This window comes from Notechis scutatus, chromosome 7 (genome assembly GCF_049901735.1).
Source record: "Notechis scutatus isolate UNSWTSFEM ecotype Mainland chromosome 7, rNotScu1.2, whole genome shotgun sequence".
NCBI lineage: Eukaryota > Metazoa > Chordata > Lepidosauria > Squamata > Elapidae > Notechis > Notechis scutatus.
In genome coordinates, this window is record NC_142015.1 from 3,674,483 (window position 1) to 3,701,390 (window position 26,908).

At 46.4% G+C, this 26,908-nt stretch overlaps 1 protein-coding gene across 2 annotated transcripts in view; it reads right to left on the minus strand.

Moving 5' to 3' along the window:
- CNNM4 (cyclin and CBS domain divalent metal cation transport mediator 4) overlaps window positions 1-26,908 on the minus strand; it is a 64,675-nt gene that overhangs the window by 15,373 nt on the left and 22,394 nt on the right. For both annotated transcript variants that reach the window (XM_087969615.1, XM_026688182.2), the window contains exons 2-5: window positions 11,079-11,222; window positions 9,283-9,420; window positions 3,362-3,531; window positions 578-674 (exon numbers count right to left, since the gene is read on the minus strand). In XM_087969615.1, the coding sequence (XP_087825741.1) occupies window positions 578-674; window positions 3,362-3,531; window positions 9,283-9,420; window positions 11,079-11,222 (549 nt within the window). The remainder of the gene's footprint in view (window positions 1-577; window positions 675-3,361; window positions 3,532-9,282; window positions 9,421-11,078; window positions 11,223-26,908) is intronic.

A 26,908-nucleotide genomic window follows, 5' to 3' on the forward strand; every position in this document is an offset into this window, starting at 1 on the left:
GAGGAAGGCACGGATGAAGGCTCTGCGTCAGAGGCAGAGATTGGGCCAGGGCAGGCTGGCAGTCATCAGCTGCCTTCGGGCTCAGACAGCAGTGGGCGGGGGAGCTTCTGGAACCGGTTCCCAGCCTGCGCATGCGCAAAGCTGCCCAAAGGAAGGCACAATTAAGAACTCAGGGGCGACGTGGGAGTAAGGCCAGGTGGGATGAACGGCCCCTCCCATCAGGATTAAAAGAGAATCAAAAGGGGAGGGGGCTTTTTCAGGAAACAACTCGCTCATCCAGTCGTTTGTATGTTCCAGCGTTGTGGAGATTTGTCTCTACAACCCAGGCCTTCCCTGCCAGCCGTTATGTGTGGAACTATTTACCAGGCAGCATTCCAGGATTGATAAAGGTCTGAGCTCATTAAGTATATCTTTGCAAGACCGTTTGCCAAGCTGTTGGCTGACTGTGAATGAAATACATTCACATTCATGTAGTGAAAGAGGTACTTGCCGGCACTCAGAATTGACCTGGTGCTTTTGGGGGAGGCCTAGGAAAAGAACACCCCGCAATGCAGCCAAACTGAAGTAGGGAACTTACTTGTGACGACGGGACTCAACGCCATCACTCCGTAATAAGAGAACGGCCCGGTTTCAAACTTCATGTTCTCCTTCCCAGCTTCCACCTCCACTTTGCCCTGACAAAATAAAGCAAACGCAAAAAATAAAATTCAGGGTAAAACGTCACCAGCTTAGCAGCCCATGTCTGCAGCTTTTCAGAAGCCTTTCGGTGCCGTTTTTAAAAAACGATCGAAGGTTATTATTTTATGGAAATACGTATGGGTTTGTTTGCATTTCTCCCCTTTTATATTCGAAGGGGATTGGATCTGAATTGAGACATTACTTTGCAGAATAAAAATGGTAGGGAAGGGGGCGGGATACATACAGGGGTGGGATTCAGCCGGTTCGGGCTGGTGCGAGTGAACCAGATGTTAAATTTACATCTGGTTTGCTGAACCGACTGACTGGCTGGCCCTGCCCACCCGACCCCGCCCATCCCAGGAGTCTCCATGCGGCCCATTTTGGATGTAGTTAAGTACAGGATCTGCATGGAGGCTCTGGGATGGTGAAAAATGGCCCTCCCAGAAATTCCGGAAGTCCAGAATCGGGCCTGTTTCTGGCTTCCAGTTGGCCTCGGATCCCGGGGAGCCGTTCACCTACCAGAGGCCCGAGGAAGCCTCCGGACTCGGGAAAGGTGAAAAACAGCCCCCCAGAAGTTCCGGGAACTGGCCTGTTTCTGGCTTCCAGTTGGCCTTCGGATCCCGGGAAGCCGTTTCACCCTACCAGAGGCCCGAGGGAATCCTCTGGACTCTGGGAAAGGTGAAAACAGCCCTCCCAGAAGTTCCGGGAACTGGCCTGTTTCTGGCTTCCAGTTGGCCTTCGGATCCCGGGGGAAGCCGTTTTCACCCTACCAGAGGCCCGAGGGAATCCTCTGGACTCTGGGAAAGGTGAAAAACAGCCCTCCCAGAAGTTCTGATAGGCCACGCCCACCCAGCAACTGGGCAGAGAACCGGTTGCTGGGATTTTTGAATCCCATCTTTGGGAAATGGTCCTCATTTCCAAGCATTGCAATCTGTACAAGGAGTAAATTGGGTGGGTTTTTTTTTTTTGTTTTTTGTTTTTTAAAAATCAGATTTACAAATGTAGGGGCTTCAATCAGGATTAAGAAAAGGGGGAGCAGGGGGTATTGAAATTAATACAATAGGTGTTTTTTTTACACTGCGGTCCACATTTAGAGCCAAGGAAGCAAATTTTATACATTCATTTATTTATCCAATTTACGAGGCTGTGAGTTCAATCCTAGGTAGAGCCAGATATTTCTCTCTCTGGGCCCAATGAGAATATATCTGCTGAACAACACTCCACACTGGTGACAGGAAGGGCATCCGGCCATTGAAGCACTCTTCTAGCTCCATTCAGTTACTCAGACTCCACCCCGGCAAGGGATTATGGGGTCGTTTGACCCTTGATTTAATTTATCATCCACTCAACCAATAAAAATGGCTCTAATACACACCCAGGGCTCCAATTTCGGGCAAAAAGCCAAATATTCAAGATCTTACGAAAAGCCCAACAGGGATGAGCCAATCTAATCTCAGAAGGGGGATAATATTTGGAAATAGATGGGCACCGTCGCATAAAAGACTGAGGAGCAAAGAAGCTGGGGGAATTCTGGGAGTTGAAGTCCACATGTCTTAAAAGTTCCCAAGGTTGGACACCCTTGACTTAAAAAACAGGTTTTTTTTTTATTACTACAGTGGTTCTAACAGGTTCCGTGGGGCCTGAAAAATTAGAAAATCTGTTTTAGAATACCACAGATGTTCCTTGGAGCTGGATCCAACCTCACAACATTATCAGTGGTGGTATTCTACCGGTTTGGCCCGGTTTGTGTGAACCGGTAGTAAAAAAAAATTTTTTTTACCGTTCGGCCGAAAGGGGATTTTTTTCCTGCCCGATCCTGACAATCAGCTGTTCCAACGATCAGCTGTGCCAGGATTCCCCTTGCTGTCTTACTGCTTTGCCCAAGAGGCTTCCCTGAGGCCCAGGAAGGCAAATAAACAAACCAACCCTGGAGCGTGGACGTGTGTGTGTGTGTGTTGCACTCTGTTTTTTTGCAAAAATGTCCCCCCAAGAGGCTTCGAGGCTTCCCTGAGGCCCAGGAGGCGAAAAGAGAAAAATAAAAACTGGAGCGCAGAAAGGAAGAAGGCATGCCCACCCTGTCACATGGCACAGGACCTGTAGTAAAAATATTTGCATCCCACCCCCAAGCATTATTCAGAAAAAAACTGTATTCTGTTGATTGAGCAGATGAGAGTTGGGAGGCGGATGGGGCATTCTCAGGCAATTATCACCATTAAGATGCAACAATTAAAGCTCTTTAAAAGCTTCTGCTATTTTTCTTTTCTTTTTTTCTTTTTCTCACAGGAACTCTGCCAACGAGGACTCGTATTTCCCAGGCTTAAAAGCTGCTGTGAGATTTGGCAGATGAATTGTAATGGCAGGCCTGGTTAAAACCCACCCCGGTTCAACCCAGGCCTACCCACGGGCATTTGGCATGCGCCACGAAGGCATCCGATGCATCGCACCGTTGCCCAAAGGACGCAAAGAATGTAACCTCATTATTGCGCAAATGAGTTAATTTGAATTTTACGCAAATAACCTGGTTTCTTGTGCGAATGACAGGAAGGTTATAGCGTCGCATGAATCATGCGAGCAATGCGTACGCTCACAGGACCGGTTGTTAAACCGGTTGCAGCCCACCACTGCCCCGCCCTTCCCTTCCTTACAGATCCTTTTCCGCTTGAATCCAGAGCAGCCCCGTTACCTGAAGGATGAGGATGAAGAAATCAGCCGGCTTGTTCCGGTTGAAGAGGAAATGGCGGGGAGACTTCTTGTTCTCCTCGTCAAACTTCAGCTCGTTGATGACATCGCGGTGCTTCAGAAGGCGCAAGAGGATTTTTTCCGAAATGAAAGCAGATGTGAACTGTGTCACCTCTGGAGGGATAAAAAAAGGGCAGAGGGGGTTGATAGCAGTCTTTGAAGGGCTGCCCCCAAAGAAGAAGAGGGATGCGGTGGCTCAGCGGCTAAAGACGCTGAGCTTGCCGATCGGAAAGATCGGCTGTTCGGCAGTTCGAACCCCCTAGCGCCACGTCACGGAGTGAGCTCCCCGTTCCTTGTCCCGGCTTCTGCCAACCTAGCAGTTGGAAAGCGTGTAAAACACGCAAGTAGAAAAATAGGGACCACTTTGGTGGGAAGGGAACAGCGTTCCGTGCGCCTTTGAAGGCGTTTAGTCATGCCGGCCACATGACCACGGAGACGACTTTGGACAGCGCTGGCTCTTTGGCTTTGCAATGGAGATGAGCATCGGCCCCTAGAGCAGGAAACTACTAGCACAGATGTGTGAGGGGAACCTTTACCTTTTACCCAAAGAAGAGGGGGGTCCACTTATTTTCCAAAGCACCAGAAGGCGAGACAAGAAGTGATGGATGGAAACTAATCAAGGAGAGTTGTTCTTGGGGGGTAGGGAGGGAAGGGAAGGGAAGGTCTCTGGAGATTCTCAGTCATCCAGGCCAGGGTTGTCCCAAAGGAGCTTTATTCAAGAGGCAACCGGACTTTCTATGTTTTTTCTTAGAAGACATTTCCCTTCTCACCCAAGAAGCTTCTTCGGCTCTGGCTGGATGGTGGGGAATGGAGGGATTTATACTCCTTGCAGACAGCTGGTCATTTGCATCCTTTTAGAGAGCTTTTTGGAGACTCCTTGGAACCATTTAAAGCAGTGATCCCCAACCTTTTTTACGCCACGGCCCGGTACCGGCATCAGCTGGGCGCCGCGGCCCGGTACCGGCATCAGCTGGGCGCCGCCATCTTTTTGATGAAAAAGTGCTTCCAGTGACCCACAAGCTTTCTCCGAAAAAGCTCACGGAGCGCTGGCGCCGCCATCTTTTTGCATCAGTGACCTCACCGAAGCACTTTCCCGAAAAGCTCACGGAGCGCTGGCGCCGCCTCTTTGATGAAAAGTGCTTTTGACCTCACGAAATGCACTTTCTACCCGGAAAAGCTCACCGAGCGCTGGCGCCGCCATCTTTTTGATGAAAAGTGCTTCCAGTGAAGCTTTCTACCCGGAAAAGCTCACCGGAAGCACTTTTTCATGAAAAAAAGATGGCAGCGCCAGCAAGCCAGCGGCCTGGTAGGACTTGTTCCGCGGACCGGTACCGGTCAGCGGACCAGTGGTTGGGGACCCCTGATTTAAAGGACCATGTTGTAGATTGGATAACAGAGGAGGGATATGACACCACCTATCTCCAGTCTACAACACAATCAACGGTTCCAAGAAGGCTCCACACCCATTTGCACTACTCAGGTGACCTCGAGGACACAGATAAACTCCAAGTGGCCTCAACGACCTTCTAAAAGGATGCAAATGACCAGCTGTCTACAGGGAGTATAAATCCTTCCGTTATTCCTCACCATCCAGTCAGAACTGAAGAAGCTTCTTGGATGAGAAGCGAAACGTCTTCAAAATTAAAAAAACAAGAAAGTCCAGTTGCTTCTTGGGAAAAAAAAAAAGCACCTTTGGGACACTAGGTATATTACTTTCTGTTCGGCTATATTTCTTAACAATGAAATAAGGATGGAAGCGCCTGGAATTCCCACAAGAGCTTAGTGCTAAGTTGTGCTTCGTGCCAAATTAATGCCTACACTTTACACTGCACGCTCTTAAACATGTGGGAGCGTGTTAGCAAAACAGAAACACCAACAAATGTGCGCTAATTGACACAGGAAAAATGGCAGCCTTGAAGGGATTGCTTTGCAATAGGATTGATCCAAATTTCTAAGTGTCATGCCCCTGTTGGAGTCTGAATCCAAGGAGGAAGATGAACAGCTGACAGGGAGTGGTAGTATGGCTCTGTTGGCTGTGGAGGAAATTGGGGAAGGGCAAAGTCCGGCTGGGAAGAGCAGGGGAGAGATAGAACAAGGGAGAGGGAATTCAGAGGAAGAGCCAGGCCCGCCTCCTCTTCATCCTAGGGCATGCAGGGAGGAACGGAGAAGAGAGCAGCGTGGGTTGCATGGCTTACGGGGGAGGAAACGGCCCTGATTCCCTTCATTAGCCACACCTGGGGAAAAAGTTTAAGAGACATGCAGGCTGAGTGCGGCAGCTTCTGGGAACAAACTGTGAGTTTATCTTGTGTTGACTTTGCTTATCTGTGTTCCTAGCATCCTCTCAACTGTGTTATTGCCATGCCTTCATATCTGGAATTCCTGCTGCTGCTCTGCTGGACTAATTACCTCCTTTTGCCTTGTTTGGACTTTAAGTTACAGTTTGTGTTGCTCATGTTTTGGACTTGAATCTCTGCAGCCAAAGGCTGTTCCTGGGAGAGTTTTCTCCAGCCCAAAAGGTAACCAAGACATTGGGGGCAAAAGTTGGAGTTAAATGTGCCCTCAGCTTAGGATCCTTACGTTGCCACAAACGGTCCAAGTCCAACCCTTCTTAAATTCCTTTTGACCCTTTCTCTAGTGCCAATTTCGTGTCCACCATTAGTTGACTCGATTCTTGTGTATCTTTGTGAGCAATAAATCTGTGTTACAACTCGACTTAAGGTCCTGATCCTTTGCACATGACATCATTGTGCATGGACAGACAAGCTTTGGGAAGATGCGCTAATATTTTTGGAGGGGGGGTGGTTAAGACCGCAGAAGGCAGTGTAAGAAGCCGGGGGTGCGCCTTAAAATTTCCTGGTGTTTTATTCCCCCTATTTGTTTTGCTTTTTACAATGCATGAGGTCCATTGAAATATTTCAGGTCTATTTTTAATGGCTCTCCGGGCACAAAATGAGGAAAATTAGGCTCAAAAGCAGCAGATTTTCATGGGAATGTTGCAACGGCTGTAAGCAGGGATGGGATTCTACCAGTTCGCACCTATTCGCTAGAACCGCTTGTTAACATTCTAAGCAGTTCGGAGAACCGGTTGTTAGAAGAAATTACCAGCCTAATCCTGTAAGGAAGGCAGGAAGGAAACATTCTGGTGTTGCTTACGGAAACTGCCTCTCTATTAACCCTTATTACATTCTTGGCAGGACTAGACTTCCTGTCTCAGGAATTTTTCTGGAGTTTTTTTCCCCTCCTTTGCTGGTACTGTGGAGTGACCATTCAAAGTTACAATGGCACTGAAAAAAGTGACTTATGACCATTTTTCACCCTTACAACTGTTGCAGCAACCCCACAGTCACAAGAGGCCAGGCGAGGAGATGCGTGCCTCGATGCGAGTGATATTGAGTTGGTCACACCCAGCCAATAACATGATCACCAAGCCATGTCCACCCAGTCACATGACCACCAAGCCACACCCACCACCTAAGCCACGCCCACAGAACCGGTTGTTAAAAAAATTTGAATCCCACCCTGGTTATAAGTGTGAAAAACCATCAAAATTCCCCCCTTTTTCCCCCAGTGCCGTTGTAAACAATCACTAAACGAATGGTTATAAGCCGAGTTGTAATTAAAATATCCTTTCTCTTTCTCAGAAAGAAGGATTTTCTCCCACCTCCACAACTCCACTTTGCAATATCTGGGACAAAAGCTTCATTTTTTATTTTTTGCTGGTGGTGAATTGCCCGGGTGCAGATGAGGGGTGAAGGGTGGGACACAAATAAACAAGCAAAGCCTGAAGGAAACTCCCAATCAAACCTAAAGCCACAGCAGACAGGATAATGGAGGCTTGCCTTTGGAGTCCGCAGACCCCTGTAATTTCCCTGTGAGATGTGTATGACTTTCATATTAGTCTCTGGAATCTGCCTGGGCCAAATTGCGGGCAGTGATCTGCCTGATCGTGGGACGAGAGAAGGAAGTAGCCTTGGCTGAACTTTGTGGCAGGATTACAATTCCCATTGACCCAGCTACCCGGGGGTCCTTTTGGTGGTAGAGAAAGCAACGGCTTGGGGGGTGACCGTGGCCAGGATAGTCTTAATGTGCTGGGCTGGGGCTGGAGAGAGGCTAGTTCAGGGGCTTTGCAGGGGTCTTGGGACACCTCGCTACAGCAATCTTGCCAGGGCCAACTCGCTGCAGTCAACTTGCCACAGGACACAACTCCCCATGGCCAACTCATCACAGGACTAGAGTTACATTAATATCGAAGAAACAGTGGAATAAAATCATTAAAGAAAGGATGTCGAAGGAGGGGACCAAATGAAATGTGAATGACAAAAAATTAAAATAATTAAATTGAATTGTTGAATTGTCCCACAGCGAGTTGGCTGTGGTGTGTTGGCCATGTTGAGTTGACCTTGGCGAGTTGGCCACAGCAAGTTGGCTGCGATGAGTTGGCCATGGCAAGTTGATTGTGGAGAGTTGGCCATGGAGAGTTGGCCATGGAGAGTTGGCCATGGTGAACTGGCCATGGAGTGTTGGCCATGGCAAGTTGACTGTGGAGAGTTGGCCATGGTGAGTTGACTATGTTGAGTTGGCCATGGAGAATTGGCTGCAGCAAGTTGGCCATAATGAGTTGGCCATGGCAAGTTGACTGTGGAGAGTTGGCCATGGTGAATTGTCCCGTTCCGCCTTTGTGGAGTAATTCTGAACCCAGATTCTAGCCTTCAACCCAACCTTCTTCCAGGTGGTCTCATGCAGAGATAAAACAAAAGGAGCTTCCCATGAACACAATTGAGCCCAAAATTTCTGTTGCTAAGCGAGACATTTGTTAAGAAAGTTTTGCCCCACTTTACAACCTTGTTCGCCACGGTCGTTAAGTGAATCACCGCGGTTAAGTTAGTGACATGGTTGTTAAGTGAATCTGGCTTTCCCCCACTGACTTTGCTGGTCAGAAGGTTGCAAAAGGGGATCATGTGTCCCTGGGATATGGCAACCGTCATAAACATGAAGCCGTTGCCAAGCATCTGAATTTCGATCACATGACTTTGAGGATCCTGCAATGGTTGGAACTGTGAAAACGTCATAAGTTCCTTTTTTTTCAGTGCCGTTGCAACTTTGAACAGTTACTATAAAGAACTGTTGTTAAGTCGAGGTCTCTGCTTTGACCTCCCAGTGAAAAGTGGAAAGGAGGAGATTAAAAAAAAAACCATTTCTTTAATAAGGGATAAAAACATCTACACTGCTCACAAACTTGATTGCAGAAAGTATGATTTCAACAACAGAGTGGTCAATGTCTGGAACTCACTACCTGATTCTGTTGTCACCTGCCCAAACCCCCACTCCTTTATCCTCAAACTATCCACTATTGACCTCACCCCATTTCTAAGAGGTGTGTAAGGGCTGTGCATAAGTGCACCATCATGCCTCCCCGTTCCTGCCCTATTGCCCCCATTTATTCGTACCTATTTCCTATATTCTTACTCATGTTTATACTTAGGCCTATTATCTTGTAAGCGATTGACAAATCAAAGAAATAAAAATAAATAAAAAATGAAGGAAAGAAGGAAGGGGGAGGAAGGAGAACAGGGAAGGGGAAGGAAGGAAGGAGAGAAAAGGAGGGAGGGAGAAGAGAAAAGAAGGGAGGAAGCAGGAGGAAGGAAGGAAGGAAAGGACGGGAGCGAATACCCATTCCTAAAAGGTCTATAAGGGGCACACATAAGTGCACCATCGTGCCTAGCATCCCTGTCTATTGTCCTCATTTTTTCTTACCTATTTCCTGTATTCTGACTCATGTTTATACTTATTATCTTGTAAGCGATTGACAAATCAAATCAAATAAATAAATAAATTTTCAAAATTCCCCCCAGGGGGGTTTCTTACCGGTGGAGAGAAAGCGATGAGCAGCCAGAAGAAGCTGCGGGGAAATCTTCACTTTGGACTCCGTGTCGTTGTCTTTGAAAGCGGAGAAATCTTTCTTGTCCTTCTTGTGGCTCACACGCTTCTTGGTGCGGTTGTCGGCTACGGTGACAAGCGAGGGGCAAAGTCATTAAAGACACAACGTTGGCATAAGCTGCTCATCCCAACCCGATCAATTAATGTCATCTTAAGTGCGGAGGTCTCCAAACGTGGCAACTTTAAGACTTGTGTACTTCAATTCCCAGAATTCCTCAGCCGGCCGAGGAATTCTGGGAGTTGAAGTCCACAAGTCTTAAAAGTTGCCACGGTTAGAGACTTCTGAGTCTTTGCATGATGTGTGAACCATATGTGTTGCATAATTCATCAATTCATGGCATTGTGGAAGAGAGCCATTGTGAGAAAACATTCTTCATGTCAGGGGCAGGCAGTATTTGGGGAGGACTGGAGTCCATAGGGGACTTTGAGAAGATCTGTATGGAGCTGGGTCACAAAATGGCTGCCACGGAAGACTTTACTCTTCCCAAAATGCCTACTGGCCAGAAGGATCTCCACCATCCTTCTGTAGATGCCTACAGACAAATAAGGAGGACCCCAGAGAAGCTGAAGTTTCGCCTTGCCGGCCTACCACAATTACAGCTTTTAAATTACGATAATATTTTCAAAACGAGCCAGATGGGGATAGGTAGCCTGATGGGTATCTAGGTTGGCCCATGAGGTCTCCTTCTGGTATTTGATATAGATCAAAATCATACTATGGCCTTTGGCCAGAAGTCCAATACAATTGTTCTGACCTAGCTCTTCAAACACAATAAACCCTCTGAAGTTAACTCAAAGATTCCTTTATTAGGAATGCTGGCATCCTTGGTAAAAAGTTTCTCTCTCACCGCAGGCTAACAAGTCCATCCAGCAGCCACCCCTATTCATCTCCACCCCCTGCCTTTTATCCCCAGAGCTATGGTGGGGCTTCGCTAGCAGCAGTGGCTCTTCTATCCCAAGGACCGGCCTATAGATTTCCACTGCTCTCCTCTCCTCTGCACATCCGAAAGTCAGGCACTGGACCCAGCTGTTCTTCCTCTTCCTCATCAGCCACCTCCAGACCTGGGGGCTGTTGACTCTCCATCTGAGGGCTGATGGATGGCCCAGGCTCTGCGTCTCTCTCTCTCTCTCTCTCTCTCTCTCTCTCTCTCTCTCTCTCTCCAGGCTAACAAGTCCGCCCGGCAGGGAGATGAATAGTTGTCTGCCACATCTATTCATCTCCGCCCCCTGCCTTTTTTATCCCCAGAGCTAAGGTGGGGCCTTGCTAGCAGCAGTGGCTCTTCCATCCCAAGGACCGGCCCATAGATTTCCACTGCTCTCCTCTCCTCTCCTTCTGTGCATCTGTGTTTCAGGCACTGGAGCCAGCTGTTCCTCCTCTTCCTCATCAGCCACCTCCAGTCCTGGGGCCTGTTGACTCTCCATCTGAGGGCTGACGGACAACCCAGGATCCGCCTCTGTCTCGCTCTCTCTGCCAGCTCCATTCCCTCTTCCTCCTTGGAGCCCTCAAATTGCCCTGATGCTGACTCTCTTCCCACACCCCATCTCATCTGATTCAGCTGCTGCAGGAGCCGGCGGTCGACAGGCCACAACAACAGTAAAATATCACATATAATAAAACATTCATGAATCTTCATAGGTAAGCCAGGTTACCACGGCAAACGGTGTACTTAGCAAACATATATATTCCTCCCATCGAAAAGGGGAAGATTTAAAACGAACGTAACTGTACATATCCGATTCGTCCAGGATCTCTGATTTGATTATCTCCTCAATGACGTCTTCCAACGTTACCAATCCCAACACTTCGTAGAAGGGATCCCCTTCACCTTCATTGTTCACCTTCTGGACTATAGCCAGGTGTGATTTACCTGTGGGAGAGAGAGGGGGGGAGAAACACTGGTGACAATCACATTGTAACGAGAGTCACAAGTCAGCAAGTTGGGTCCATGCTCAAAATCCAGCTGGCAGCTGACACAGCTTCCCTACAAGAGTTGATGAATAGTTTGGACAAAACAAGCTCCTTACGGTCTGTTTCTCTTTTGAAAGAAGGTTTTGAAGTATTTCTAGCAGGACTACCCCGATTCTGTAACAGCTTTGTTCCCTATGCCATCCGTCTGGTAAACTTGCAAGATTCGTTTCTCTCGCCATGGACAGGTATACGTCTGAACTAGACTGTGTTGTTTCTCTGTGTCATATATGTGGGTATATGCATAATTCTGTATTTTATTTATTTTGTTATATGATGGAGTGTATATTGGAGGTGGTGACTCTTTGAGAGCTGTATGCAATGAAATTTCACTTTAATGTAGGCCGATTAGTGTACATTCAAAGTGACAATAAAGTTATTAAATAAAATATTTACAGACCCCCTCACATCCTGGACATAAACTGTTTTCAACTCCTTCCCTCAAAACAACGCTATAGAGCCCTGCACACCAGAACAACTAGACACAAGGACAGTTTTTTCCTGAACGCCTTCACTCTGATAAACAAATAATTTTCTCAACACTGTCCAACTATTTACAGAGTCTGCATTACTATCACTATTAGTCTTCTCATCACTCCTATACCAGGGCCCCATCCCTCCCACTTGTGACTGTATGACTGTAACTTTATCGCTGGTTACTTACAATTTATATTGACTGTTTCCTAGTATGTTTTGATTGCTTATTGTACCCTATGACTATCATTAAGTGTTGTACCTGATGGTTCTAGACTCTTGATGAATGTATCTTTTCTTTTATGTATACTGAGAGCATTTGCACCAAGACAAATTCCTTGTGTGTCCAGTCACATTTGGCCAATAAAGAATTGACTGTTTCTATTCTATTCTATTCTATTCTATTCTATTCTATTCTATTCTATTCTATTCTATTCTACCTTCCCAAGACAAATTATCTATTCTATTCTATTCTATTCTATTCTATTCTATTCTATTCTATTCTATTCTATTCTATTCTATTCTATTCTATTCTATTCTATTCTATTCTATTCTATTCTATTCTATTCCATTCCATTCTAATTCTATTCTATTCTATTCTATTCTATTCTATTCTATTCCCTTCCACTATCATTAATGTTATAGCTTATTCTACCTTCCTTTCATCTATTTCTATTCTATTCTATTCTATTCTATTCTATTCTATTCTATTCTATTCTATTCTATTCTATTCTATTCTATTCTATTCTATTCTATTCTATTCCAATTCTATTCTATTCCTATTCCAATTCTATTCTATTCTATTCTATTCTATTCTATTCTATTCTATTCTATTCTATTCTTCTACTCTACTCTACTACTTCTACTCTACTCTATTCTTTCATCAGCATCATGGTTGTGGCACCTATCTATTCAACATCCTCCCCATGCACTCAAGGTAGAGACATGGCTTTTTCACAAGACCTGGTTTTTCCAAACAATAAGCAGCAATGGTGAGAGGGATCTTGGAGTCCCAGTAGACAACTACTTACAGGGGAGGGCTGTGTAATGCAATTGATACCCAAACGAAAAGGGCCTTTGTAATATGAGACTATTGTTAAATTTAATAAATAATTAATAAAATACCAAGAGTGGTACAGCAGTAGCAACACAAGCACTGGAAATAATCGTTGTTATAACAAATGTTTTCCAGATGGAAAAGAAAGCTTCCAATAAACAAACTATTATTAATCAATCAATTAAAGTTATTGCATACCATTATTAAAACAAACAATTTACAGATATGAGAAGAAAGCTTTTAATTAACTGTTATCATGACATGATAGTATTCCAGTGTTTTGAGGGGTTCCTACGAAGAGTTGCTGAATAGTTTGGATACAACAAGCTCTTTCTATTCAATATCTTCGCCATGCACCCAAGATAGAGACAGCTCTCTAAGGGCCTTTTCACAAGACCTGCTTTTTCTCAAACAATAACCAGTAACGGTGAGAGGGATCCTGGAGTCCTAATAGATGCTTAAATATCAGGCAGTACTGTACTGCAGCTGCCAAAAAAAACCCTAATGCAGTCTGGGACCGCATCAACAGAGCTGAAGAAGCTTCTTGGATTAGAAGCGAAACGTCTTCAAAGAAAAACCAGAAAGTCCAGTTGCCTCTTGAAAAAAAAAAAGGCATCTTTGGGATAACAGAGGGATAGCATCAAGATCATGTGAAGTGTTAGTACCGCTTGATATGGCCTTGGTAAGACCATATTTAGAATAGAATAGCTCCCACAACTTCCGAAGGCAACTTCTGTTCCATGGGTTGATTGCTCTCGATGTCAGAAAATTTCTCCTTATTTCCAGTTTCTCTCCTGGTTCACTTTCCATCCATTATTAGAAGAGTGGGTCACCCTATTCTCCAAAATACTTGGAGTCAGGAGAAGAAGTAAGAGATGAAAACTTACCAAGGTGAGATCCAACTAGCAACTTCCAATAAGGAGAAATTTCTTGTCAGTGACAATTAATCAGTTTGCCTCCTAAAGTTGTGGGTGCTCCATCACTGGAGGTTTTTAAAGAACAGACTGGACCGCCATTTGTCTGGAAGGGTATAGGGCAAGGGTCTTCTAACTTGGCAAGTCTAAGACTTGTGGACTTCAACTCCCAGAATTCCTGAGCTAACATGACTGGATAAGGAATTCTGGGAGTTGAAGTCCACAACTCTTAAAGCTGTCAAGTTTGAAGACCCCTGCTCTATCTTATATGCAGCTCTATTATTCCCCTCTATTGTAGTGGTTTCCTGTATCACATTGCCCCTCCAGGTTTTGTCTCTATTGTTCTTGTGACGCATTTCCTGTTCTTGTATTACTCTAACACAAGGGTCTTCAAACTTGGCAATTTTAAGACTTGTGGACTTCAACTCCCAGAATTCCTGAGCTAACATGACTGGATAAGGAATTCTGGGAGTCGAAGTCCACAAGTCTTAAAGCTGTCAAGTTTGAAGACCCCTGGATAGGGTCTGCTTGCTTGAGCAGAGGTTGGGCTAGAAGACCTCCAAAGTCCCTTCCAACTCTGTTAATCTGTTATAATAAGACTGGGATGATCTCTGGCCGGAGTGAAAGTGAAAATGGTGCTGTGATTCTGCTTGCATTTTTTTTTTCTCCTTGATTTAATGGAATTACTTTTATCTCCATCACTGGATAGATGCGTGCATGTTGCTAAGGATGGCTTTGGGGAAGCAATCTTAAAATCCACCTTTAGCAATGAAGGAGGACTGATCTGGAGGCAAGCTACTGATTTATTGTTCTAACTTCAAAATTAAAGCTGGCTAAGTCTTGAAGGAAGCTGTAGTTACTCAGAGCCCCCAGTGTTGGAAAGAGCTAGTAAAACAGAAGCATCTTTTATAACTGAGAAGCAAAAACGAGAGCAACATACTATACACCCAACAAGGAATGGAAGAACAAGAGAGATGGATACTCTTATGTAGGGTCACAACCTACGCCTTCTTTAAGGATTGGGAGGTTGGCACAAAGCACCCAAGTGCAACGGGGCGTGCTTTTCACCTTCAGCATAGAAAAAGGAGGCACAGCTTCCTCTATTTAGTCATAGTGGCCATCTTGAGTTTTTGTTCAGTTTCTCCTTTCCCAGATCCTCTGCGTAGGTCGCTCACCTGCAGGAATCTAAAAGGGAAATATTTATACCTCAGGGCTGACATGAGGGGGTCCTTGGGGCTCTCTGAGCTTGCTTGCTTTCTTGCAGACGTTTCCTTACCCAAACTAGGTAACAACATCAAGCGCTAGAAGTGAGGAAGAGGAGGAGGAGGACTGAGGGGTCCTTCGTGCTCTCTGAGTTTGGTTGTATTCTTGCAGACATCTCATTACCCAAACTAGGTAACCACATCAGTGCTAGAAGGGAGTAGGGGTTATGGGATGGAAGAGGAGGACGATGGGGTCCTTGGTGCTCACTGAGCTTGGTGGTTTTCTTGGAGACGTTTCATTATCAAACTAGGCAACATCATCATGCTCATAATGTTCCCTAGTTTGGGTGATGAAACGTCTGCAAGAAACCAACCAAGTTCAGACAGCCCCAGGACCCCATAGTCCTCCTCCTCTTCCTCCTCCTCCTCCCTTTTAGCCTGATAATGTTCCCTAGTTTGGGTGATGAAACGTCTGCAAGAAACCAACCAAGTTCAGAGAGCCCAAGACCCCAAGTCCTCCTCCTCTTCCTCCTCCTCCCTTTAGCCTGATAATGTTACAGATGAAACGAAGAAACAACCAAGTTCAGAGAGCCCCAAGGACCCCATAGTCCTCCTCCTCTTCCTCCTCCTCCTCCCTTTTAGCCTGATAATGTTCCCTAGTTTGGGTAATGAAATGTCTGCAAGAAACCAACCAAGTTCAGAGAGCACCAAGGACCCCACAGTCCTCCTCCTCTTCCTCCTCCTCCTCCCTTTTAGCCTGATAATGTTACCTAGTTTGGGTAATGAAACGTCTGCAAGAAAACCAACCAAGTTCAGAGAGCACCAAGGACCCCACAGTCCTCCTCCTCTTCCTCCTCCTCCCTTTTAGCCTGATAATGTTACCTAGTTTGGGTAATGAAACGTCTGCAAGAAACCAACCAAGTTCAGAGAGCACCAAGGACCCCACAGTCCTCCTCCTCTTCCTCCTCCTCCCTTTTAGCCTGATAATGTTACCTAGTTTGGGTAATGAAACGTCTGCAAGAAACCAACCAAGTTCAGAGAGCACCAAGGACCCCACAGTCCTCCTCCTCTTCCTCCTCCTCCCTTTTAGCCTGATAATGTTACCTAGTTTGGGTAATGAAACGTCTGCAAGAAACCAACCAAGTTCAGAGAGCACCGAGGACCCCACAGTCCTCCTGCTCCTCTTCCTCCTCCTCCCTTTTAGCCTGATAATGTTACCTAGTTTGGGTGATGAAACGTCTGCAAGAAAACCAACCAAGTTCAGAGAGCACCGAGGACCCCACAGTCCTCCTGCTCCTCTTCCTCCTCCTCCCTTTTAGCCTGATAATGTTACCTAGTTTGGGTAATGAAACATCTGCAAGAAACCAACCAAGTTCAGAGAGCACGAGACCCCACAGTCCTCCTCCTTTCCTCCTCCTCCCTTTAGCATAATGTCCTAGTTTGGGTAATAACGTCTGCAAGAAACCAACCAAGTTCAGAGAGCACCGAGGACCCCACAGTCCTCCTCCTCTTCCTCCTCCTCCTCCTTTTAGCCTGATAATGTTCCCTAGTTTGGGTAATGAAATGTCTGCAAGAAACCAACCAAGTTCAGGGAGCACCGAGGACCCCACAGTCCTCCTCCTCTTCCTCCTCCTCCCTTTTAGCCTGATAATGTTACCTAGTTTGGGTAATGAAACGTCTGCAAGAAACCAACCAAGTTCAGGGAGCACCGAGGAGCCCTCCGGCAAATTATTTTTGATGGGGAGAGAAAGGAGAGGACCAGAATTTGGGCCCTGCGGGGTGGAGGGAATTCCAGGAGAAAAAAAAAGCCACAAAAGAGATTTTAAGGCAAGGCAGGGCAGGGAGAAAATTCCCACATAAATACACCCTTTTAAAAAAAAAGACACACAACCAGGCTCTGTTGCACAATGCTCCCTCCTCGGGAGACTTAAGCAACACAACAGGGGAGCAGGGGGAATTTCACTTTGTGTAATCCGTGCTATTATAGCATTAGAGAGACAGAGAGAGAGAGAAAAAGGCAATAAGAGATCTCGGCATGTGGCAATTAGGCAAAAAACCAAAAAACCAAAACCCCCACTCCTGCTTTTCTCGCCGTGGGTGGGATCGGACCTCCCAGGCTCAGCCAGGAGCTTCCTCAGCGGCTGCCGTTGGCGAGAGGGTTTTTTTATAAGCCCCAAAGCGGTGCTGCAATTTCTCACCCATGCTCTCCCATTGATGCTGGACCGCTCCCATGAGAATAGCTATTTGGGGATGGAGGGGATAAGCTGAGGTCAGAGACCCCCAGTCTATGTTGCCAGCCCTTCTCCTCCAGTGCACCCAACGGTGGTGGGTCCCCAAGGGGGTAGGGCCGTGGCTCACTGACCAAAAACACAATGGGAAGGATCCACATTTCAAGCGGAGCCACAGGCTTCGGTTTTACACAACCGCCAGAGCGCCAAGCTAAAACCAAACCATGTCGGGTTTTAAGCATGATTGGCCAATCTTGCCTGTGAGCAACCGCAGCTGTCTTTCACCCATGTCCTGTTGAACCCGCCTCCGCTCTAACCTTGTGAGTCTACGACTGGGTCTGTTTGCCGCCCACCTTTCACTTAAGACGGCCAGTGCAATCCTAAGCCGCATTAACAGAGGGATGCAACCAAGATCAATAATACTAATAATACTAATACCACTCTATAAAGCCTTAGTAAGGCCACACCTAGAGTACTGCATCTGTCAGGGTTCTGGCAGTCACTCCTTCCAAAATTTGGCTGTGAATTGGACCCCTCTGTCTCAGATAATTCTCCGTGGTACTCCATGCAGGCGGTAAATGTGCTTTAGGAACAGTTTGGGCTAACTGGTGGGCTGTTTTGGTAACCACGTTGTAAAAAAGATGTTGAGGCTCTAGAAAAAGTGCAGAGAAGAGCAACCAGGATGATGAGGGGACCGGAGACTAAAACATACGATGAACGGTTGCAGGAACTGGGCCTGTCTAGTCTAGTCTATCTACCTATCTATCCTTAGTAAGACCACACCTAGAATACTGCATTCAGTTTTGGTCACCATACTATAAAAAATGATGTTGAGACTCTAGAAAGACTACAGAGAAGAGCAACCAGGATGATGAGGGGACTGGAGGCTAAAACATAGGATGAACAGTTGCAGGAACTGGGCATGGCTAGTCTAGGGAAGAGAAGGACCAGGGGAGACAGGATAGAAGTTTTCCAATATTTGAGGGGCTGGCACAGAGAGGAGGAGGGGGTCAAGCTATTTTCTAAGGCACTCAAAGGCCAGACAAGGAATAATGGATGGAAACTGATCAAGGAGAGATTCAACCTGGAAATAAGGAGGAACAATCAACCAATGGAACAGAAGTTGCCTTCAGAAGTTGTGGGAAGTTCATCATTGGAGGCTTTGACGAAGAGACAGGGCTGCCCTGTATCAGAGATAACGTAGGATCTCCTGCTTGGGTGGAGGGTTGGGCTAGATGACCTACAAAGTCCCTTCCAACCTGTTTAAAAAACCCAAACGAACTTCCCCATTAAATCAGAAAGAGAAAAAACAAGATTTTTTTCATTGTAAACTGAAGGTCACCCAACACAATTCTTCAAAGGAACTTCCCTGGGAGGAGCACACGCATGACGCAGGCAGACAAAAAAAAAATTAAAATAAACCAGGATGGTGCAATTCAGTGTTTGGCAACTGCCATTCAACATTCTTCCCTTTTGTGTTTTTTTTCTGTAAGCAATCAATATTTGACAGCAAAGCACATTGGTTCACCTGTTTTGTTTTCCTTGCGGTTTGTGGAGGGGAATATTGCCAGAGCTCACCTGGATAAGGAAGGACGAAACAAACCTAGAACAAGCTGAGGTTGGGCTGCAGGTAGATTGTCCATCTTATGCAAGACCTATGTTCTGTTGACCTCTAAACCTCTGGAGAAGAATATAGACTCATAGGGCTGGAAGAGACCTCAGGAGTCATCTAGTCCAACCCCCCCTGCCCAAGGCAGAAGACCTTATACCATCCTGGTCAATAGTTGTCCAATCTATTTTTGAAAACCTCCAATCATGAGTGCGATACTCAGCCAGGATCCGACAGAGAGGCCAACCTTAAGAAGGAGAGGCTGGCTTCTCTTGGGGTTCCCATCTCACCCAGCTCCTCTCTGCTAGATAAACCTAGGATGAAAGGGTTTAGGAAACCTAAAAGTGAAGAGTTAGTGGGTGGTACAAGCCTCAAGGCACTTGAAGAGAGGGAGACAGGCTGCTTAAAAAAATAAAATGAAACCAGAGCTCTGGCAAGACCACAGGACAAAGCAGAGACCACGCTGGTGGGGTTTTCTCTGGCCTCAGGGTTAGAAAAAGTCACAGGAATATCAGGAAATCACTTATTCATCTGGTTATATAAAGCACCTCTTTGTTAGACTAAAAAGGCAAAGGTTCCCCTTGCACATCCGTGCTTGTCGTTTCCGGATCTAGGGGGCAGTGCTCATCTCCGTTACAAAGCCGAAAAGCCAGCGTTGTCCGAAGACGTCTCCGTGGTCATGTGGCCGGCAAGACTCAATGCCTTCGAAGGCGCACGGAACGCTGTTAACTTCCCACCAAAGTGGCCCCTATTTTTCTACTTGCATTTTTTTTACATGCTTTCGAACTGCTAAATTGCGTTGTGGTTAGCCGGCCGCAGGTGCGGATGGTGGAGGAGGGCAAGCACTCTGTTGTATTGGTCGGACGGACACACCAGGCAGACACAGGAGCTGAAGAATAACGTTTCTTTATTTGAAGCAGTAACAGATTAACGTGGCTGCCCAGAGCCGGAGCCCCAAAAGCCCAGTTGATGCCGTTTGACAGCTCCTTATATAGTCTGCTGTCAAACGGCACCAACCAATGGGAACAGTCGGTGGTCCCGCTCAAAATGCGGACCAGGTTGAAGACTTAGCTAGTCAGGGACACAACACCCCTTTCCCCTAGCTAAGGGCATGCGCTGCCCAGCCTTTTGGGAATACAATGGTATAACAAGGAAATTGAACTAGTAGCTGCTTTGCACACCTATCCACTAGGCTTACAAAAAAATGGCACCCCACCTGTCACAAGGCAGGAGCCTGAGAAGGGGAACCAGATAAGATGGTGAATAAACATGTCTGGTGACTGCCTGCATGGGGTAGGGCAGAGGTGCCTGAACCCTAAGGCTGGAGGCTCGTTGTGCTCTCCTGGCCCCCTTGGGACACGAACATCCAACCTCCCACCTACCTAGCTTTCGCCCCCCCTGGGGAGTGTAGTGCTACTGTCAAGGGAGACAAGCCCAGGTGGGAGAGACCCTGGAGGTGGGTGCATGGAAGGACTCTAATGGTGGGTGCGCACCTCCTTGTTCAACGCCTGACACCCACCACCCCCTAAATACCGGATCCATCCCCCAGAGTCACTGGGAAGGAGGGGGTGCAGAGAGAATTTTAATTAACAAAAGTGAGAGAATGAAGAAAAGTCTCAAACAACTCAGTGAATCATGGAAACGAACACCAGGGAGTGGAGTGCTGCCTTCAGAGTTTGTGGGGGCTGGCAGCAGGGATGAGGAGGTTCCTGAGGAGCCTGTGCCAAGTGTACATGTGCACAGGACTGCTTGAAGGAAAGAGCAGTTACAGCAGCACGGGCGACTCAGGAGTAAGGCTGCAAGGTAATGGCCCCTCCTTCAAAAAGATAAAAGGCAGCTGTGAAGCGAACGTTCTTTGCAGGAAGCAAAGACGTTTTGAAACTCAGCCTCACGGACATTACATTATCTTAAGTTGGTATTTGAAGACTCTTGTGTTGTGAAAAATTTCTTATCTGTTGTTCTTGGCAGCCTCGCACAGTTTTGGTGAAGCTTGTGCTTATCAAAGTTAATTAGTTTGCAGCAGCCTTTTAACTAGGGATTCATAAGACTCGTTAAAAGGTTTCGGTTCCCTTTGGTTGGTGTTTGTTTTATTGGAAAAGGGTTTGGGTCAGAACAGGTTGGCAGAAGCTGGGACAAGTAACAGGAGCTCACTCCGTGATGCGGCGCTAGGGATTCGAACCGCTGAACTGCCGGCCTTTCTAATCGAAAAGCTCAGCATCTTAGCCACTGAGCCACCATGTCCCTTATGTTAGACTAGTCATACCTCGTTCCCTCAACCATTCATCATACAGTTTTAGCCTTCAAACCTTTATCATCTTTGTTGCTCCTCTCTGCACACTTCCCAGGGTCTCAACATTTTCACAAATGTTCTGAATTTGCTCCGGCCCTGGGAATCAACCTACCGTGTTTCTCACAAAATAAGGACGGGCCTTATTTTTTTTTTTGACCAATGAAAAAACGGCTAGGCCGTCTTTTCGGGGGGTGACTTGATTTCCTCCCCCACCTAGAGCGGCCCATACGCATGTACCTCGCCGCAAGGCCACTTCTATCGGCCGACGAAAGCTCCCCGAAGGCAGAGTCCCCAGCTTCTTCAGGGCGTGGCATGGCTCCCCATGTCCACTCGCCTTTAGGCAGTCTCTTTTGGGCGATGGAAGCTCCCCAAGTGCAGTCACCAGCCACTTCGATCGGCCGGTAGAAGCGGCCTCGGGGCGAGGGGAGTGTGTGTGCGTGCGCTCACCCCAAGGCCGCTTCTACCGGCCGATCGAAGTGCTGGTGACTGCATTTAGGAGCTTCCATCGCCCAAAAGAGACTGCCTAAAGGCGAGGGGACATGGGCAGCCACGCCACACCCCAAAGCAGCTGGGGACTCTGCCTTCAAGGGAGCTTTCGTCTGCCGATAGAAGCGGCCTCGCGGCGAGGGAGTGTGTGTGTGTGCGCTCACCCTGAGGCTGCTTCTACCGGCCGATCGAAGTGGCTGGTGACTGCACTTGGGGAGCTTCCATCGCCCAAAAGAGACTGCCCTAAAGGCAAGGGGACATGGGCAGCCATGCCACACCCCGAAGCGACTGGGGACTCTGCCTTCAAGGGAGCTTTCCTCTGCCGATAGAAGCGGCCTCGCGGCGAGGGGAGTGTGTGTGTGTGCGCTCGCCCCGAGAAACGTTTCGCAAGATGGTTAGGTGCGCACAATTGCTTCTTTCAGGGAAGGTCTGTCACACACACACACACACACACACACCCATAGAAAGCAACCACAGAAAGCTGCTAGTTTGGATATTTGGCTGGTTTAATTAAAAGTTTCGCCATTTAGGAAAAGAAGAGGAAACGTGTGGTTTGGGGAAATACGTGGCTTCTTAATAGCGCCTGTCAAAAAAAACAAAACACCTAAAACGGTATTGTTATAATTGTTGATTGCAAACCAAATATGAGTCAGCGGCATGATGTGGATTAAAAAAAAGAGAATAACGTTCTCAGAGGTATAATTTCCAGATCATAAAAAGGTAATTGGTCCGATTTATTCTGTGCTGGGGAACCCAACCCTGAATACTGTCTGCGGTTACGGGCCCAAAACTTTGAAGAAAGAATCCAGCAAACTAAAACAACGACATAGGACCAAGGATGGGAATGGAGCTTTTTTTAAAAAAAAGGCCTATGAGAGGAGAATGAAGGAACTGGAAACAATTTTTTCAATATATATATAAAAGCGAAATACCACTCATGCATCATCACAAAATCTTCAGAACTGTAAAGCCTACAAACTTGAAATTTGGCACATAGGTTCCTCTTGGCTTCTAGGTGCTCACTAAGAAAGGATTTTTCAAAATGACCATCAGAGCATTCGTATTTCCTATATTATTATTATTAACATGCTCTGATGCTAAGGAGTTCTACTCCCCCTCCCCACCTGAAAAGAAATCTGTTCCAAATGCAAAACACAAGCAGAGGAGTTTCAGTTTCAGTTTTAGTTTCACAGCACCAACCAGCTATAGTACAGAACAGTTGAGCTAAGCCATGCCCAGGTTCCTTGGTGTCTCCTTCTTGCTCTCACAGCAAATAGTGCTTCGTTTTCCAAACAGCCCTCAACTCTCTCCCACACTGACAGGACGCTGGCCAGATGAATACTGATGGATGCTGGTAGGCACAGGCACAATTTCCCCCCCTTACTTTCCTCCCCCAAAACTAAGCATGGTCACATAGTTTCGGTATCGAACTAGTCTAGAAATAAGGATAAATTTCCTGGCAGTTAAAACAATAAAACCAGTGGAATGACTTGCCTCCAGAAATTTCCTAATAGTGAGAGCAATTGACTAACTGAACGGCTTGTCTCAGGAATTGTGAATGCTCCATCACTGGAGATTTTTAAGAAGAGATTAAACAACCATTTGTCTAAAATGGTATAGGGTCTCCTGCTTGAGCAGGGGGTTGGACTAGAAGACCTCCAAGGTCCCTTCCAACTCTGTTATTCTCTTCCGTTATATTCTTTAGCCCTGAGAAGTAGAGGACAGAGATTTATTTTTTAGAAGTCAAATCTATAAAAGCCACAATATTCATAACAATTCTCGGAGGCTGTTCTGACCCAAAACCTTTTCCAATAAAACAAACACAAACCAAAGGGAACAGAAACCTTTTAATGAGTCTTACGAATCCCCGGTTAAAAGGCTGCTGCAAACTAATTAACTTTGATAAGCACAAGCCTGGCCAAAACTGTGCGAGGCTGCCAAGAATCACAGATAAGAAATATTTCACAACACAACAGTCTTCAAATACCAAATTAAGATACTGTAATGTCCACGAGACTGAGTTTCAAAACGTCTTTGCTTCCTGCAAAGAAGGTTCACTTCACAGCTGACTTTTATCTTCTTGAAGGAGGGGCCATTACCTTGCAGCCTTACTCCCAAGTCGCCCGTGCTGCTGCAACTGCTCTTTCCTGCGAACAACCCTGCATGCACACGCACTTGGCACAGGCTCCTCGGGAACCTCCTCATCGCTGCTGCCAGCCCCCACAATCTCTGAAGGCAGCAGTCCACTCCCTAATGGTCCTGGCCCCTCATCTGAGCCCTCGCTCTCCTCAGCCATCCACACCTGCTGCCAGCTAACCACAACAGAGGCATACAAGTTAAAAACAAATCCAGTGCAATAAAAGCAAAATTTAGGTGACAACTACCAAATATGGGAAAGTGGTTGCTGGAGAAGAGATTCCAATCAAGGGTCTTAATTCCAGGTCTAATGGCAAGATCAAAGTGGTGAGATCTTGGAGATCAAGATCAAGTCTAGGTTGGACAGCGATTGTCAGGAGATTTTGGGAGTTCCTTGGTGCTTTCTGTACTTGGTTGTTTATTGCAGACTTTTCATCACCTAAACCAAGTAACATTGTCACTGCTAGAAGAGTGTGGGGATTTGCTCTACCCTCTCATAAAACCCCAAACCTACTCCCTTCTAGCACTGATGAAGTTACCTAGTTTGGTAATGAAACGTCTGTTGGAGTTGGCTGAAATGGCAAAATGGACTATTTTGATTAAAGAAAACGACTGGTCCAAGGTCACTCAACTGTGCCTAAGGACTAAAACTCACAGCCTCCTGGTTTCTAGCCTCGTGCAGGAAAACCTGCACCATCTCACAAGTGACTGTCCAGTCTCTTCTTCAAAACCTCCAGTGATGGAGCGCCCATGAGTTCTGAAGGCAACTTCTGTTCCACTGGTTAATTGTCGTCACTGCTAGCAAGCAGTCATTAGTTTCCATCCATTGTTTCCATCCATCGTTTCTTGTCCTGCCCTCGGGTGCTTTGGAGAATAATTTGACCTTCTCTTCTTTGTGGCAGCCCTTCAAGTGCTGGAATTCTGTTATCATGTCACCCCTAATTCTTCTTTTCTTTAGACTAGCCAGACCCAAGTCCTGCAGCCGTTCTTCATACGTTTTCAGTCTCCAGGCCTTTGATCCTCTTAGTTGCTCTTCTCTGCACTTTTCCCAAAGCCTCAACATCTTTTTTGTAGTACGGTGGCCCAAATTGGTTGCAAGTCTTCCAGGTGTGGCCTTACTAGGGGTTTTGTAAAGCAGCACTAATACTTCACCTGATCTTGATTATGTGCCTCTGTTTAAACAACCCAGGATCGTATTAGCTTTTTTAGTATGGGAGATGGCTGGTCTCCAGCAGATGTAAGGCCATCCAACATCTTAAATCGCTAAGATCATTACCCTAATCATAACTGTTATAAGTGGAGAACTACCTGTAGAGTGTGATCCAGAGCCACCAAATCCAGGGTTTGATCCTACATCACAGAGTTTTCCTTTTGACCCTGAGGTTGGGAAATGACCTTTGTAGACGAGGTCAAACAGGACATTTGTCCTTGTGCCAAACGGATGCGGGTGAGTAAGCCGGAGCCCAAACAACGAGAGAGACTTCCTGTTTGCAGGTTTGCCTTACTTCACCTTTGCTCTCAACCAGAGCAGCGGTGCTGCTATGGCACAGAAGGTGGGGGAATTAATGGGAGCACGTACTGTATGTGCGTTCATGGCTGGACAGGGGGAAAATAACCTCTTGCTTGCTTTGCAAACATGGACACCGGACGTTGGCCATGAAATCTCGCAGGGAAGTAGGGAAAAACAGATGCTGAGAGGCTAGAAAGAGTGCAGAGAAGATGATTGATAGGTTCTCCTGCTTGAGTAGGGGGTTGGACTAGAAGACCTCCAAGGTCCCTCCCAGCTCCGTTCTGAATTAACACCATTATTGCTCTTTCACTATCAAGCTTGCAGCGTTTAAGTGTGAGGGATGAGTCCATGACCGCTGCCAGGATGTATTTGGAGATGCGGAGCCTAGAGGGGTTAAGGGATGGCTCCGTGGGCCGCAGAGAGCTTGCTCATCAGGTGAGGTCATCTTTGGCTATTTTTGGATCCAGAGTTTGTGTTACTTAATCCGCTTCAGATATGGCTGTCTGGGATCCCGGGGAGGATGTGAGAGGAAAACAGAACACAGCCTTGGGACACAATTCAGAACAGCTGAAGTCTCCGTGTATCGATTGCATGGCTGAGAAAAGGAAAAGGAGGTTAGATCACAGGAGACCACTGTGGTTCTTCAGAACGTGGCCTTGGCATTTCCTCATAATTTGCGGCCGGGTTCATGGAATCATAAAACCTTTTGAGTCCTTAATCTTAACTCTGAGATCAAGCTCCTAGTTGGAGAAGAAATGCCAATTAAAGTCTCCAAATAAAAGAGAACATTTGTAGCTCGGGGTTGAAATGAGGCGTCTTGGGTGCTCTCTGAGTTCGGTTGTTTTCTTGCAGATGTTTCCAGCGGTTTAACGTTTTTATTGAGTTGTAAGATAAGGTAAAAATAAGATACAAAATACAAAAGTGAATAGGAGAACGGTGGGGGGTAGAAGAGCGGGAAGAGAAGTGAGGAAGGATTGGGGGAAAAAAGAAAAAGAAACATCGACTCCCAATTGCAGTCAAAGAAGGCGTTAACATCAAATCACACCTTTTTGTTTTTTTCCATAATAATAGGAACAAGCCATTTCTATAACGGTCTATCCATCCAATCGATAAAACCCAATATCAGAGTTTCATTCTCCTCCAACATCAAGCATGAAGTTCAGAAGCTGTGGAAATAAAAGAACTTTTTCGTTCTCATCCCTAGGAAGGAACAAACCGATTCTGAAATTCGCCCAAGAGTCAACATTGCAAAACAACAACAACAACAACAACAATCAACATTATCATCATGCAACCAGGGTACAGAAAGCCCTGGTTCCTAGCAACACACTAAATTTGCAGGGAGTGTGAAAGGACGCAGCAAGCGGAGAGCTGACAACAGTCTCGTTGGTACATCCTACCAAGATCAATACAGGCAAGTCCTCAGTTTATGACCACAACTGAGCCCCAAATGTCTGTGTTAACTCATAATATATTTATACGGTTTTTAGGGTTGCCAACAGAAAGGGAGGGGGGGGAGCAACTTGCATTCCACAAATGTTTTCAAAGATAGTTTCTAGATGACCGAAGTTTCTGCCTCACAAAATTCTAACTGGAAAACATGATTGAGGACTCTTGACTATGGAGGTGTCCCATTGGAGAATACGAATTAGGATACACTCGGGGGTGGGGGGAAAACCAGG